This window comes from Rhamphochromis longiceps, linkage group LG14, assembly GCF_057381845.1.
Source record: "Rhamphochromis longiceps isolate RC_006_pf linkage group LG14, R_longiceps_female_GT1.1, whole genome shotgun sequence".
Classification (NCBI taxonomy): Eukaryota; Metazoa; Chordata; class Actinopteri; order Cichliformes; family Cichlidae; genus Rhamphochromis; species Rhamphochromis longiceps.
Window position 1 is genome coordinate 8,286,119 of NC_140570.1, and position 17,337 is coordinate 8,303,455.

Here is a 17,337-nt window from a genome sequence, read left to right on the forward strand (position 1 = left end):
TTTCTTTGACTGTGGGTTGTTGGGTTTTTTTCTTTCCACTTGTAAGAACTGTTGAACAAACTCACAGAAAACGAGCACTGCTGTTCTTTATTCAAGCAAGCATTTACAAGAAAGTCAAGTGCAGTCACAGTAAGTAAAACAGTTTGTTTGTTTTTGGGTTTTTTTTGGGGTTTTCTTTTTTTTTTTTTTTTAAGGTGCTCAGCAGATATCACCAAATATAAATCTACAGATTTTATTGCATGTGTCAAGTGATGCTGCTGCACTGTGTCTAAGCTCATAAAGAGTACAGCACAATACCAGTCTGGGTTCAGCCTGAACATTACAAAAACTACACTACAGTAAAGCAAATACACAGGTTACTTACAGAGCTTTCAAACACACATGCTTACGTTGTAAGTCATCAGAACACAAGCAGGACACTGAACCCGTGGCTGGTCGTGTGTGACTTTGGTCCCATCAGATTCCCATCTGATCGACAACTTTAATAAAGTCTCAGTGACAGGTTGTGCTGTCTGTGCTTTATGAGGGATCTCCAAATCGACACAATAACTCATTTATAAAGGCATCACTATCAAACACTTCTACAATAAAGTGTTTAGTTCTTATGAAGTCCAAAAGACATAAAAAAGCTTCTTTATTCAAGTAGTAATAAAGCATTACAAATCTCGCTAATCCCTTCATCATCTGTGACTTTAGTTTGGCATTATGAGGCTGGGATTCCCAAACACATCTTAGCACTCACACTCCTACTTAAAACTAGCGGCTACAGATAGCACTGCCACTTTAAATGGGCACTGAAGATTCATTCTTACTCCATCACCTGGGGAACTTTATCTGTTCTGTTTAAAAAAAAAAAAGAAAAATCTGAGCCCAGCCTCAGTCGGTGTAAACTTGTTGCGTTAGTGTTGTACTGGTCTCCTGCCTACTTAGTGTGACTGAAACGTCTTGGCTAAGTCCTCCAGTACAGACATTAACTTTTGTTCCTCCAGAGGGGAGCTGTGGGTCCAGGCCAAAGGCAGGTGGGTGGACACCATCTTCCGGTCTGTTGCAAACAAACACACACACACACACACACAAACAAACACTAATGTTAACATGATGGGTTGCACTTACAAAAACTGTTGTGTTGTCTAACCAATGGTTTGATTTTCATGTCAAATAAAACTGATTTCAATTGTTTGTCAGGGGGAATATGAAATTAAATCAGCCTTCATATAACCTGTCGTGGAAAGTCAGCACATATCCAAACGCCAGCCTGGTCTTACCCTAAAAGTATCCTGCACCCCTTTGACTAGTGGTGCTAAACTGTTCATTGATTTGTTCATGCTTCTCCTTAAATGCACACCTTAATTTTCTCTCTGTGAGTGTACACATTCCTCTCACTGAAAGAGGTAAGTGTGGCCTCCAGACACTCTTAATGCCCCCATGCCTTGCTCTTCTTTGACTCAAGCTAAAACCCATCCATCCCTTTGTTTCTGCTTCACATTCAGCTTCTTTGTCCTTTCTCTGTAGCAGCCAAAATACAATGTTGACTTCATTGGGATTTTTTTCCACTCTCATTTGTTGTGCCTCTCTTTGTTTCTTCATCAATTTACACTATATTACAGTCGCCTTGATCCTTTGGCCCTGGATAAACACAATTTATCACAGTAGACTGATGTTTGCACTTCTAATTCAAACAGGAAAGTCAGCATCAGACTGAAAAATGGCATTCCTTATGGGAGAGAGGAGTGTGTGTGTGTACGCATGTGTGTGTTGGGAGACGGTTGTGGTGGTTATGTCACGATCCCATCGACCTTCTAGTGTCTCCCAGTTCTGACCTGTGACATAAAAACAATCACAAAGGAAGTCACACTTGGATATACACCCATAATTCTGTAAAACAAATCAAAGTTTTCACTCTGTAATAGAGAAAATGCACAATTTTCACCTCACCTGTGAACTGATCAATACTCATCACACCTACGCACACAAACATGTGAGTCCAGGTGCAGAGTCTCCCACTGATAAAAGCCCAACAGGTCAGAGGGAGTCTATAGACCTGCTGGCTCCTTCTAATGGATGTGCAAGTTAACATGGGAAGTAACATGGCTATACATCTAAACATTTACACTTGTGACCACAAAGGAGAGATCGATTGCTCCTCCTCTGTCTGCACTCTGCGCTTCTTGTCACAGAGACTCAATTAGAGGCTGACAAGCTGAATGTGAGATGTGACATTGGGATAAATCATTGGAATGGCATGGAAATGTGTCCCATAGAATAGATGAATGCCATTGCAGTCAATCCATCAAATGATGCCCTCATGGATACATGAGGCCGAAAGATCATATTCTTGACTCTGGCATCTACACTGATGGAGACTGGATATTTAAAACGTAAATGTCTTGATAATGAAGGTTGGAAGAGAACCTGAAAATGGCCAACATTTATTTGTCACCCTTATTAAACAGATGTTGGCCTTGGATGCAAACCAGCGGATAACAACCTTGGAGCTTCTCTGGCATCCCTTTTTCAACCCTGGCCTCTCTAAGAGGTTCCCATGTATTGACACTATAAGAGAACACAGAAGCAATCTCCAGCATTGCTTCTTTGACCCTGGGCAAACGTGACAAAAACACAAACTGAGGTTAGAAAAGGATATTAACAGCAAATTACACTGCAAAAATTAATTAAGCTGCTCCAATAATGATCACTTTGGCTTTTGTTTTTCAATTTTCAATTAGGAAATCAATCAATAAATAAATTGGATAATAATTGTTGTTTGTAATTCTTTATAAATACATTGCTACTGTTTAGCCTCCTAGTAGACATACCTGTGTTATAAATGTGGAACTCCTCTGATTTTCAGAAAATGTGACCTCAAGTCAAGTTCACTGAGATTTTCAGTAGACGAACCATGGTATTGATTTAAAAATTCTACGCAATCACAAACTTGGGTGTCCACAGCACCCCGCCATACACCAAACTCAAAAGATTAAGAGGTGTTTTTTAGTTTTTTCATAAAGATTACAACACACAAATAACAAAAATGGCAACATTGTTATTTTTCACAATGCTATTTTGAGGTTATCTAATGTAGTGCAAAAAAACAAAATCGAACAAACCCAGATATTAATAATTAAAATAAATAAGGTATATACTACATACTATATAAAATTTTCGTGGTCCACTATGGTGTCAATGAAGAGAATGAAGGAGTTAAGTCATTTTTATATGACCAGCTACATAGCCATAGAGTGACAACATGCTTTTATGACAGCTGTGAGTCAAATGAATTTTAATGACCAGAGAGCAGAGGGAATAGGTATGGTAGTAGCAGTGCATGTGTTTGTGTGCACAGAGGGGGGAAAAAAGATTAAGATAGATAGATAGATAGATAGATAGATAGATAGATAGATAGATAGATAGATAGATAGATAGATAGATAGATAGATAGATAGATAGATAGATAGATAGATAGATAGATAGATAGATAGATAGATAGATAGATAGATAGATAGATAGATAGATAGATAGATAGAATTTTTTTTCAAACATGCAAATATAATTGAAATAACAACAGAAAAAAACAAAAAACAAAACTTAAAAATCATCAAGTTTTCATGTATATATCTATGTCTACAGAATGCGTGTGCTCGAAACTTGACATTAAAACATGTCAATCAAAAAAATTGTGGGAAAACTGATTATTTTGTACTGTTCAATAGTTTGGACATTCCTGCAAAGAAATCTGCTCTACTAAAAAGAAGCTTTTACTGACCATCAGTCATAACATTGGTTCAGGCAGGCTCAGCCAGAGTGTTTGTGAGACTGAACAAAGGGTAGAAAATCCCCATCTTGGAAAAAAACACATGAGAAACAAATCAGGTGTCACAGGCTGGGTCTCCGACCCAGCACTCTGAGTTTTCTTTGTATTTTTTGATATGTTATTAGTTTTTGTGTTATTTCCTATTTTGCCTTTAGTTTAGGCAGTTATTGGTTATTGTTCCTGGGTTTTCTATGTTTTGGGGTTTGGTATTTATTCATCACGTATTAGGTCTGTTAAGTTGTGTTGTCATGTTTAGTTTTAGTATTTCCTGTTTTATTCTGACAATGTCATGTGTTCTCTGTTAATTGTATTTAGCTTTTCTCTCCTGGTCCTGTCATTAGGTTTATGGCTGTCAGCTGTTTCCCCATATGTTTCCACTTCCCCTGATTCACCTCATGTCTGTATTTAAGCCTTTTGTTTTCTTCATGCCATTGTCGGGTCGTCTGTTTATTCTACCCTAGTTCTAGCCTGGTTCTGTTTATTTTGACCTCAGTCTTAGTTATGGTTTTCGCCTGTTATTCATCATTAGTCTTAGTCATAGTAATTGCTGGTTATTTTCCATCACAGTTATAGTTTAGGTTTTGGTCTCAGTACCGTTTAGTGTTTTTGTTTCTTAGTGTTTTGTCAGTTTATTTTGGTTTCCTGGTTTACACTTGCCGTCATCAAATAAAGGATCACTTTTCTGCTCAAACTTTCAACTACTCGTTATCATCTGCTCTTGGGTCCTGTTTCCACACACCTCAGCGCACCCCGCCGTAACATCAGGGAAACAATCTGTTCACTCACAAGTTAAAAACAAGGTTAAAAACAAAGTTTAAAAAAAAAAAGTGAATTTAAAAAACAACAAAACTCCCCCCACAAAGTTAGAAAACTCAATAAACGCCTGCCGTAGGCCACCACAAAAGCAGCGCCAACACGTACACCAACACCTCAGATATGTCTGAATTTCAAAGTATATGAGGTGGCAAAAGCTCAAGCAGGCAGTTGTTACCATACCATAACTTATTTATACAGCACTTTAAAAACAACACAGTGTCAGTTACCCACTGAGGCCATAGTCAGCAAATAAAAATTAGTTTTTAACCTGGATTTAAAGACCAGCACTGAAGTAGATTGCCTAATGTGAAGAGGACGAGCATTTCAAAGCTTCAGGGCCACAGTAGAGAATGCTCCTCTAAGTTTTAGCCGTGATTTAGGGACTGAGAGCAACATCTACTCAGCTGACCGGAGTTAATAAGGAGGGACATAGGGCTTCAGCAGATTGGACAAATATACAGGTGCGAGACCAGTATTTTTAAAAAAAGCTGTAAAATAATTTTAAAATAGATCCTAAATTCAATTGGAAGCCAGTTTAAGGAGGCCAGAACTGGAGTAATATGCTCAAATTTTCTTTTACCATTTAAAAACCGTGCTGCAGCATTTTGCACCAGTTGCAGGCATGGCAAAGTGTCTTGGCCATGCCCTATTAAAAGGGAGTTGCAGTAATCCAATTAAATTAATTACAATTTTAAAAAATTAGAGCCATCTATGGCTTTCTTCCAGTTGTTACAGCAAGTTGCTGTCACTTTTGGTTTTATTATTATGAAAATATTATTATAAGTGCAGTATGTATGTCTAGTTTGAAGAGTGCTGTCAGACAACAACCTTTCTCTTCAAGGCCGCTAGGGACATTTTGTGAGTGTGTGTATGAAAAAGTGCATCTGTGTGTGAGTGCTCCTTGGTGGAATCTGGCACCAAAGCAGTCCCCTCCAGCTGCAATGGACACAGGCCAAATCCACACATACGCACACCCCATGCAGCACATTCATCTCACTACTGTTCAATACACAATTCAGCTGTGCTATTCTCTCTGTCTTACCAGTTTACATTCCTAAATGGAAATCTTGATCATTTATTTTGGATTTTTGTGTTCATATTACAGTTTTTGCTCGTTGCTTGAACACTATAAACCCATGCTTAGACTAAAGTAACACAACTTGAAGCTTTTGTTACCATACCCCAAACACATGTACCCATACCTTAAACAAAAGTGCTGCTTTGCACTCTGGTTGCAATTATGCAACACACTTACTCCTTTATGCAACACACATGGTCCTGCATACTACACTTTATTTCATACATAAGACACTTCGTTCAAAAATGAAATTTCAGGGTGCCATTTGGAAAACACATGTATCCAAAATACAAAACACATCGGGTAATTGCAACCACTCAAATATACACCTGAAGGCACTTACTTGCAAAACTGAACACCAATTAGCCAGCCACAAAAAGCCCTCAGTTTAGCCAATTCAAGAACTTTGCAAGCATGGATGGAGGGAGAGCAAGAGGAAGAGGAGGAGGAGGTCAAAGAGGCCATGCACGGACCCATATTTCTGATGATATAAGAGCAACTTTGGTGGACCATGTCATCAACCACGGCCTGACTATGAGGGAAGCTGGGCAGAGAGTCCACCCACATCTAAGCCGCTTCACAGTGGCATCTGTAATAAGAAAATTCCGACTAGAAAACAGGTCTGTCTTCATCTCACTGCCTTCTACTCTACTCAGATGGTTTTCATAGTACTGTTCTACAGTTACCATATCAAGTGTACAGGGTATTGCAGGGTGCTAATGCTCCTTTTGCAGCCAAAGTGGTAGTTTCTGTGAAACATACCATGATTACTTATATTGAAGTACAGTGTTGTACAGTGGATGATACAGTATATACAGTGAAGTACTGTAAGAAAAATAAGCAAACCGATGACAATATGTGGTTGTATTTCTCTAGAATGACTCGAAGACCTTCTGGGGGAGGACGCCAACGCCTGTTCACACAACGGCAGGAACTTGCTGTTGTGGACCTAGTGAGGGCAGACAATGCCATCCGTCTCCACCAGCTACGACGGAAAATACTTGCAGACAGGCGAGTGTTCAGCAACATAGACCATGTGAGCATCACCACCATCAGACGCATCTTGGGTAAACACAGCATCACCATGAAGCAGCTCTACAGAGTCCCATTCGAGAGGAACAGTGACAGGGTCAAAGGACTTCGAGCTGAATATGTACGGGTACGTGTAACTGTCCCTTACATTTACAATAGAGTATTGGTGAAGTCCAGTAGCAGCTGAATATGTACCATATCAGTACCACATGGATCCATTCTGAGAGCTACACAGGTACCTGTGTGATGGGGTGAGGGTGCTGTATGTGTAGCACTGTAGTACAGTGATATGTTCCCCTTTTTTTCAGAGAATCTTGGCCATGGATGGAGCTGCACAGCCTCATGAATACATTTTCATTGATGAAGCTGGATTCGACCTGAGCAAAACAAGACGACGGGGTCGTAATGTAATTGGCCAAAGGGCAATTGTGCACGTCCCAGGGCAGCGCGGGGGAAACATCACATTATGTGCCGCCATATGCCTTCGAGGGCTTCTGCACCATCATGCAATACTGGGTCCATACAATAGCCAACACATACTCACATTTCTAGATGCTCTCCATGATATAGTTGTACAGAACAGACCAGATCAGCCCAGGTTTGTGGTGATATGGGATAATGTCAGTTTCCATCGGGCTGCTCTGGTCCAGGCCTGGTTCTCCAACCAAAGTCAACTTGAAGTGGTATGCTTGCCCCCTTACTCACCATTTTTAAACCCTATAGAGGAATTTTTTTCGGCTTGGAGATGGCGTGTATATGACCGCCAACTACATGCCTGCATGCCTCTTCTGCAGGCAATGGAACAGGCCTGCGGCGACATTCAGGTGACAGCAATCCATGGATGGTTTTGACATGGAAGAGGATATTTTCCCCGGTGCCCAGCGGGAGAAGACATTGCTTGCGATGTTGATGAGGTCCTGTGGCCAGACCCCAACAGACGGCGGGATCCATGAGCCCACGTATGCACAATTGTCATGATTTTTTGTTTACAGTATAGTGTTTTTTCTATTACTGTATTATGGGGTTTTTTTTGTTTTGGTTTTTTTTGCTTTATCTGAATTCATGGTACTGCAATGTACAATATTGAGTAGGTCTATTTGCTTTTTTGGTTGTTTGCAAATGTGTCTCCTGAAAATATGCCTTCTGAATGAACAATGGAAATCAAAGACTGCAGTGCTTTATATAAAGTAGACTAGTGTGTTCCTCCTGCTCTGTAAGTGTTTGCATATGATGCAAGTATGTGTCATTTTGTCAACAGAGTTACATTTTGACAAAGGAATGTTAGGTTTTGATAGCAGAGTTTAGGTTTTGAGAGTAGAGTTTCAATTTGGTGCAGATGTGAATGGTATATTTCCCAGTGTTGTGTCATGTTTACTTGTGTTTAGGGTTTTGGCACAATGAGCAAAGTTTTGCAAAATGTGTTCAGGCAACGGGCAAAAACTGTAAGGGGAAAAAAGAATTTTGCACTGTAAAACATACCCTGATAGAAACGTCCACTGGGGTTTTTGACAGCAGCCTCAGAGACAGACAGCCACACCACTGTGTCGGCGCCCTGCTCTGGGGTCCGCAGGCTGTCCTTCATGGATTGATGAAAGTCTGGCATAGCATTGGCCACTGCTGGGAAACACACACACACACACACACACACACACACACACACACACACACACACACACACACACACACACACACACACACACACACACACACACACACACAGGTAACAGAGAGCAAATCAATTTAAATACGCACACAGATGGAATACATCTAATGCTTTTGTAAATTGTGTAAGCATTCGGATGTTACTTTATGTGAGTGTACCTGGAGTATCCACCCAGCCAGGATGCATGACGGAGAAGTGGATGTTAGTGTGAGTTTTTGCCAGCTGCTCTGTCATCACCACCTGCTGCCTCTGGAACACACATCATCAAGCACGTCTGAGTGCATCTAACATCCGTGTACTTCAATGATCGACTGTGAACGCCCGTCTTTGTCATGCGATGAACCACACCTTTAACACTGCAGGTGATACTTTTAAGTCAAATATCCAACTGCCAATCAGGGCTGAACCCAGACGTTTGCTCACTGGGTAAGTTTTCAGTTTTGAATTCTGGAATGCAAGTTTAAATTTTTAAACCACTGATATAATGTGGATCCTAAATCTATTCATAAATCATCACTTAATCATCTGTCAGCTATACCAAAGATAAATATGTTCTTTCAATATCTGATTAAAGACTGTGCTTAAAATTGTCATATTCTGATACATAGATACAATGACCAGAAGACTAATTATACTCTTCTTGTTTTCACTCATTTTCAAACTTTTCAAACTTGCTCGGTTCCTGGAGAACTCAGACAGCTGAAGGACGTTAAACCTGACCAGTCTTGTCAATTGTGACGAGCAGATGCTTCCAGTTCAGATCTTACTTTGTGCTGGGCGTAGACCATGGTGCCGTCGTAGCGGCCTCTCTCAGACTGCAGGTTTCCTGTCCTGAGCTTCTGCACCAGCATTCCACCTGATGACACTGTGATCTGAACACAGGGGAATGAGAATTAATCTGTAGACTCCCCCCCCACCCCAAATATTCACAAGTTTCCTAAAACCCAATGTTGCAGCTCTAAATGCTTTGTTTAGTGAGCAAAAATGTACTGAAACCAGATCACAAATACAGAAACCGAAATAAACCACACTTATCCCAAATCCTCTATTATCACTACAACTGCATTTAATCCTGCATTAAGTGTTGCCGATCTAGTATTTTATTTGTCATTGTGTTACTGCAATGTTTACTTGTGCGAATCCTTGTTCACCTATTAAATAGCCCTCATGCAACAGCTCGGACTCATTACCTGATTATTACACTGTCCAGTTATGTTGGCCAGAGCCTCATATTTTACTGACTGTTTCTGAAAACAATATACAATACTGTGCAAAACTCTTGAAACACTCCTCATTTCTTTTTGTTTTGCTTACAGGGACCGAGACATTTCCTGTCATTTTGAAAAGTGGTCTTGAGCACAAGTTCTTCAGCATTCTGAACTTTTTCTTTGGACATTGGCTACTTTTCCACACATTTTCACTCTAGGCTTTGTAGATGAGCATTTTTAGAGGAGTGTTTTTGTTGTTGTTTGTTAAGCCACTAAACAGTGAAATATGAATCTTTCAAGCAAAAAAATGCAAATAACACAAGGGATGAACCAATGTTGTTGAACAGAATGATTTTAAATTGCATCTTTTGACATTTTCTTACTAGCAGCTTGTCAATTAAAAAAATAATGTTTGCATTTTTTAATCAAATCTACAAAAAAGTACAAGTGTCCAGCGTGTCCTTAAAGAACTGAGGAAGCTAGACAAGTAGAGGACAAAAGAAGTGACAGGCCTAAAAGATGTAAAGCAGTATATTAAGTCATGTCTTTAGGAAACAGGAGAAAATAATCTAGCAAAGGTCTGATACAGGACCTGAGGAATGCATCTGGGGCTTCAGTTCACTGAAGCCTCATCAGAGGTGGTATCACAGACTGTCAAAAAGCCATTCTTAAAGAAGGGAAACTGAGGGAAAAGGCTGATGTTTCATGGTGGGATCATATTGACAGACAGTAAAACAAAGAAGAGCTTTGAATGTCCTTTAAGAAACCTGGAGAACTATTGCTTAAAACTACTTAAAGAAATTAAAAGAGAGCTTGCCAAAGAGCATTCAGGCTGAGTCCGAGAACAAAGGCAGTCATATCAAATACTAACTTTCCAGCTTGTTAGAATTTTGCACAACTGAGGCCTTATATACTTTATTTGGATGTATTCTGGCACAAGGTTCAATAAATCACCTACCTATGTCCCATTTTCCAAGCAAAATATAAAGAAAGGGGTGGTGACTCAAGACTTTTGCACAGTATTGTAGGAGTGAATACTTTATGTGGACCGACAGTGAACATGGGTTGAATGATCAGACTCACCACTCTGGGGTCCACACTCTTCTCCAGCAGTGGAATGAGACTCTTGGTGAGAATGTAAACCCCTGAAGAGGACCAAACATTGAAGTACAAATTAACTATCTTCCATTTTTCCCTTTCATCAGACTGGTCTTCATACCTCTTGTCTGATCTTTGACTCACCCAGGACATTAGTAGCAAAGCTTTTCTCAAGCCCCTCTGCATTCAGATCCCTCTGGCTCATGATGGCACCCGCATTATTGATCTAAAACATATCAATATATGATCATTCAGTGGTCGCAGTTGCCAGGACCCCCCCAAAAGACTAATATGTTGCTCACCAGTACATTAAGAGACTTGTACTTCCTCTTAAAGCCCTCAGCAAACTCCCAGACCTTCTTGGTCTCAGACAGGTCGAGGATATGAACATAGACCTCCTGTAATGACGCCAGACATTTAGCAGAATGAATATCAATGTCAACTCTGGTGTAAAACTAAAGGTTGTTTGTGCAAGTCTATCTTGTTGATGAAAAGAGAGTCACACTGTACTTTATTTCCAGTCTCCTTGACAATATCAGCCCTTGCCTCCTCAGCTTTGTCCTTATTCCTGCACACCATGTGGATCGTTCCACCTGTGGCAAAGATATAAAGACATAAATCATGGTACTAGCAATGGAAATAAGCAGTTGAATACAATGACAAGATAAAGAAGGACCTTAAAATCAACCTTTTCCTGAAAAATTGAATGAATACTACAATTTTTAAATATAAAGTGTGAAAATGTGAGAGTGAATGAATAGTGGAATTGTAAAGCACTTTGAGTGTCTAGAAAAGCGCTATATAAATGCAATCCATTATTATTATTATTATTATTATTATTATTATAAAAGTCTTTTAAGGAGCATCAATGTGCTTTGTGGCCACTATTTTGGAACTGTTTGCTTCCTTAAAACCTGCACTTGAGAGTTTTACTCGATTGTGAATGTACTTTGTTTTATTATTACTCATATACAACCCCACTTCCAGAAATTTAAGACTTTCCTCATTTTGAATTAATGACAGCAACAGTCCCCTAAAAAAGTTAGGAGAGCGCAGCAAACGGCTGGAACAGTAAGTGGTACTAAAAACAGCTGGAGGAACAGTTTGCAACTAACTAGGTTACTTGGCAACAGGTTGTTACATGATTAGGTATAAAAAAAAGAGCATCTTAGAGATGCAATTACTCTGAAGTAGAGTTCACCAATCTGGAAAAAACTGTCTGAAAATTGAGGAAAAATTTGAGAATTATTTTCCTCAACATAAAATTCTAAAGTTAACTATCTATTCATCTCCAGTACATGATATCATAAAAAGATTCAATGAACTGGAGAGCGAGATCTCTGTCAACAAAAGCAGTGCTGGTCAAGTTACTTGAATATAGTAATTTGCTACTAATTACTGATTACTTAGGGTGACCAACTGTCCCCTTTTCCCCGGACATGTCCACTTTTCACGTTCTGTCCGGGGCTTCTGGGGGGGATTTTTGAGATTCATAAAAATGTCCGGGTTTTCCTGTATTCAGAGGATCCATGTGTGTGACGCCATCCCCGAAACTGCTGCTTTGTGAGCGCTTGTTCTGCACTCATAGACGGGACAGACAGCGCGCACCAACACGCCTAATGATGTTTAAAAGATCCCAAAGCACAAGTGCATCTTTTCAGATGAACTGCAAAAGAAATTTCTCTCGTGCCGGCCATAGCTGGACTGGCCATCGGGCATTTGCGCAGTGGGCCGATGGTGATTTTTTGTTTTTACAGCCGATGGTTTTGTTGTTGTTGTTGTTTTGTAACGGTATAAACAAAGAAAGGTGGTGGATTGGCCAGATGCTGGCCGGTGTGTAAAAATAACTCAGTTATTTGGTGGTGTCTATGGCGGAGCTTCCACAGGGGCCAGCAGGTGGATGAGTGTCAGGTGAACTGAACTTCGGGTAAGAAGTTGCGACTTGCAGTCTATCTGGGTCAGATATAAACCAAGTTCAGGTGTAGTTTATTTTTGTTGTGCTGACATTTTACAGTCAGTTACAATAACTCGTACTGCGTACTAGCTAGCATGACGGCATTTCTATACAGCTGGGTGGGTGCTATGATGTTACTGATAGTGATATGATATCGGTTTGGATATGTGGTGAGAGGGAAACATGAAGATGAAACCAGGAGATGTCCTTACTGGATCATCAGAGCTGAACAGGTGATGGAGAAACAGGTTTGCCTTTTAGGTGACATGAATGAGTTGAAGGGAAGTTATGATCTGTTTCTGAGAGACAAATAACACCAGGATCCTTTTCTATGTAGCTGACAGCTGGTAACTGTGCAGGGGTGGGTCTAGCAAAGTTTTGCCAGGGGGCCAGGTAGGGAAAGGGGGGCTCAAAGAAATACTTTTCTTTCTTATTCTCATTTAAAATGTCTTGCTTTTAAAAAATAATTATCTGAAATGTATAGAATTCATACATATACCAACAAGACTGTGTACATCACTGTCACAACAGCGTTTGTTTTCATTCAAAGGCTTTATGGCTTATGGCTCCTATAATACCTGGTGGGCCGTTCTCTAGTCAAAATGCCCTGGTCAATTTTTTGTCCCAGTCCAGCCCTCATACCAACCCAGTACTGGTAATTTTTAATGCAGATGAGGCATTATTTCCGTACCATTATTTAATTCCAGAGGTTTTTAAGTTATTTTTTTGCACTTGTTGACTTGTAAAAGCCTATATGACATATTTTATTTCACAATTAATTAACCGCACAGAGAAGGCATTGTTTAAAGTGTCCTCTTTTTTGGAAATCAAAATATGGTCACCCTATGATTACTTCTCCAAGAAAGTAATGCCATTGCTTTACTAGTTACTTATTTTCAAAAGTAATTAGTTACTTTATTACTTAGGTACTTTATTACTTAGTTACATTTTAAAAACATGATACACAACCTGAATACGTAATAAAGCAATAGACCTTTCAGCCTAATTCTGTTTTTTCTGCAGAATCTGCAGAATCCATCATATAAAATCAAATCAAATGAAAAAGTCTCTTTTTAAAACTTGTTTTATTAGTTTTAAACTTTATGCACATTGCATCAAGCAAAAATTAAATTATATGCAACTGTCTTTGACTTGGAGAAATTCTTTAACCTTTAAACCTATTTTCTACATATTCCAGCATATAAAATATTTTTTTTGTGCGTTTACACTCACTCTTTCAAATAGATGCAAGTAAAACAGCAAAAAATAAATCAATCAAAGATTCAGCAGCACCAACTCCTGTCACCCTTAAGTCTTCTTTCACCTGTTTAGGAGGAGTGGGGTGGGTGGAGGTTTGCCCGGTGCTGCAGCGGTCATGTCAGTGGGGGGATCCGGGGGTTTCTTTGTGAATTTCACATTCCCTTGACACTGTGCTAGGTGCTTTCTCAGATTAGAAGTTTAATTTTTCGCTGTAGAAAGAAGTTTTCTTCCCACGCAGAGTTTACATCAGACGCTAATGTTTTTGTCACTTTTTACAGAATCAAATTCAAAGTAATGTCAGTACTTTCAAGCTTTAAACACTGCATGGTTGTACTCTCTCCCGCACTCCATATTATCCATTGTTGGTCTACACACGTCTGTTGCTGCCATGGACTTGCGTGCTTGCACGTCATTGTCACGAGACACTCTCCCAAACAATATCACGGTTTAGTAACGCAGCGTGCTTACGGGAAAGTAACAGTAATCTAATGACTTTTTGGAACAGTAATCCCTTACTTTACTTGTTACTTTAAAAAAGTAATCAGATTCTCTGCACAAAAGACAAGACATAAAATTATTATTGGATGTTAATCCTCAGGCCCCCAAGGACTGCATTAAAAACCGACTTCATTCTTTCGTGGATATCAGTGGATCAGGAACACTTCGAGAAATCACTGTCTATGATCACAGCTCACTGGAGGTTAAAGTTCTTATCCAGACAATGTCTTTTTCAGTGAAGGCCTTGCATATTTCAGCTTGACAATGTTAAACTGCATACTGTTACAACAGCATGGCTTTATAGTAGTAGAGTGAGGGTTGTGAGCTTTCAGACCTTTTCCCAGCTGAAACATTTGGAGCATCATGAAAAGAAAACACAGTCACTACACTGTGACAATCAACTTTTATGTGGCGTGTGGCTGCCATCAAATTCAAAATCTTATTTATCTTAAAATTATGCATCAGTTTAAACAATTGATGTTTAAATATTTAACATCTGTATTTATGAGATTTGCAAACCATTACATTTTATTTTTATTTACATTTTACCCCAACGTTTGTGTGTTGTAAAACTACAAAAAAAAAATACTTGAGTGTTTTTTAGTGTTGGAATTGGAATTTTTAAAAAATGTGGAGTTGGGCCTTTTATGAATTCACAGATCCATATGGATATGCATGTTGCTTCTTTCTCTCAGCGATTTTACTATGTGTTGCTTTCCTGTCTGCCATGTTTGGGCTGATTTGTAGACAAACAGGGTCGTAGGTGTGGTACCTCTCTTGGCGATGGCCATGGCAGTGGCTTTTCCGATGCCACTGTTGGCTCCTGTTATCATAAAGGAACGTCCAGCCACAGACACCTCCAGGTCCTTCTCCACAAACCGCTTAGACGCTGATAAGAAGGCATTCCTGTAAAACATCAACACCTACAGCATTTCATATATATACCAGCTGCCTGCTTATTTGCTGCTGCCATCAGATTTAGCTCTGCCTCTGTGTTTGAGGGGTGAGTGTTTGAGATCATCCTGCTGACTGTAAATGTCCTCACAGCTTTACTGTACAGATACAATGAAGGAAAGTGTGTGCCTGGCATCGTCTCTGTCAAGGAGAGGTTTGGGATGAGAGTGATGGCGGTGACAACAGCAGTCATTTATGAGTATGCGTGTGTCTAAGCGTGTGTGCCACCAAGGACCTCAATTCCCCCCATTGTTAAGGGCGGTCAAAGTGGGGCATAAAGGGGACAGGCAGAGAGAGAATTACTGAGGTTAAATGCCTGCTCTGTTCGATGGTGTCATGCAGAGAGCTATTAGTGCAGGGTCAGAGCGGGTTGTCGGGCAGCTCTCTGGGAGAATAAGATAACACAGAACAAAGGAGAGAAGGGAAACAATCACGAAAGCACCTCTTCAAAACACTTGGCTTGCTGTGTACTGATGACGAAAGGCATCTCGGGGCTGCAATAGATCACATAAGACTGATAAAGCTCTTAGAGCCCTGTTATTGTTCAAAAACTGAGTTATGGTCCTACAAACCTCTTGCTTAGTCACTATAAAGTGTACACTGATTCACAAATCTGTGATGTTCAGGGGTCTGTTGCTAAAACCTTCCATCTGTGATCATAAACCACGACTTAAGTCTGCAGCCTCATTTTCACACTTTCAAATGTCAAACATCAAAATTGATCATTAAGATAATACTGTAACATAGTAATACATAGTGTGCTGTAACATTTACAGTTAATTCACAGAAATGTACGTTCACTTTAACATTAGGAAGCATTTAGCAGCAGCCACCCCCTAATCTATTCATACTTTACACTGCTTTCAGTGGGCGTTTCTTACTGTCACTATGGTTTTGAGTAATTATAGTTTTGTATTTTCTTATTAGTTTTTATTTTTATTTCTTTTTTTAATTCAGTTTAATTTCAGTTAGCTTCCAGAGTGTTTTTTTTTGTTTCAGTTTACTTTGTATTGTTAGAAAATGCTTGGTTTTGATTATTTTTTTATTAGTTTCAGTGTTAGTTTTAGTCTTTATGAATTTATTTTATTTACACCAAATGTCAGAGGTAAGGGTTATTCAAATCAATTTAGATATTACAATATAAACACAACTTTTTGAAAACAGTCGACACAAAAGCTCTTGCACACACCCGAAGCCTCAATAAAAACGTCCATCAAACCCTCATCAGGCAGTTTGTGATACCAAAGTTTACTATATTAAACTTTAATTAGTTTGAATGCTTTCAAAGGTCTGGTTATCATTTTTATTTTAGTTAACGAAAAAGGTTTTATTCACATTTAAGTTGATTATAATAAGCTGGCTATAAATAGTTTACCATCAACTTTCAGTCATTCAGTTATAAGAAAAGTCTGAGTGCTGATCCTCCACACAAACACACACACTACTGAGGATGCACAGCAGGACAGTCACAGACTCTCTCCGGCTCCCACAGCGCACACACAACAGGACAAATGTCTTACCTGGTGAACTCAGTCACTCCCTTCAGGAACCAGGCGGAGTTGCGGTACAGAGACATGTTGCTGCTCTGGAAGCCTCTCGCTGTGCGCCGCTCACTTCTCCAGCTTTTACCGTGGACCAAAACCACGTGTAGCTCGTGAATAAACATTAGCGGCCGCCCAGCGGCAGCACTAAGACATTACACCAGCGGACAGTAACGCTTTACCCTAACCCTAAAAACCTCATCCCCCCAACCGGAAGACAGTAAGAGGCTTCGAGTGAAATACTCAACATAAAATATTAAAATTTCAATTCAATGTTATTTACACAAAACCCCAATAATAATTATTTCAAGGCACTTTATATTGTAGGTCTTAGTGAACCCTTAGTGAGTCGGAGGACCCCCTGTGCGCAAGCACTTGGCAACAGTGGTAAGAAAAACTACAAATTAAAAGAGAAAAAAAAAAA

At 39.6% G+C, this 17,337-nt stretch overlaps 1 protein-coding gene across 2 annotated transcripts; it reads right to left on the reverse strand.

The window, feature by feature from the left end:
* Positions 1–61: 61 nt before the first annotated feature.
* Positions 62–17,038, reverse strand: dhrs12la (dehydrogenase/reductase 12-like a). Of its 2 annotated transcripts, none has more exons than XM_085379608.1 (10): positions 16,893–17,038; positions 15,191–15,324; positions 11,217–11,299; positions 11,009–11,104; positions 10,851–10,932; positions 10,692–10,753; positions 9,168–9,272; positions 8,559–8,649; positions 8,217–8,351; positions 62–1,042 (listed from the first exon to the last, which is right to left on the reverse strand). In XM_085379608.1, the coding sequence occupies exons 1-10, from the start codon at positions 17,036–17,038 to the stop codon at positions 927–929; spliced, it is 1,050 nt and encodes a 349-aa protein (XP_085235734.1). In that variant the 3' UTR covers positions 62–926. The 2 variants fall into 2 exon arrangements, with proteins under 2 accessions (XP_085235734.1, XP_085235733.1); XM_085379607.1 differs by having other exon boundaries at positions 8,217–8,354.
* Positions 17,039–17,337: the final 299 nt, after the last annotated feature.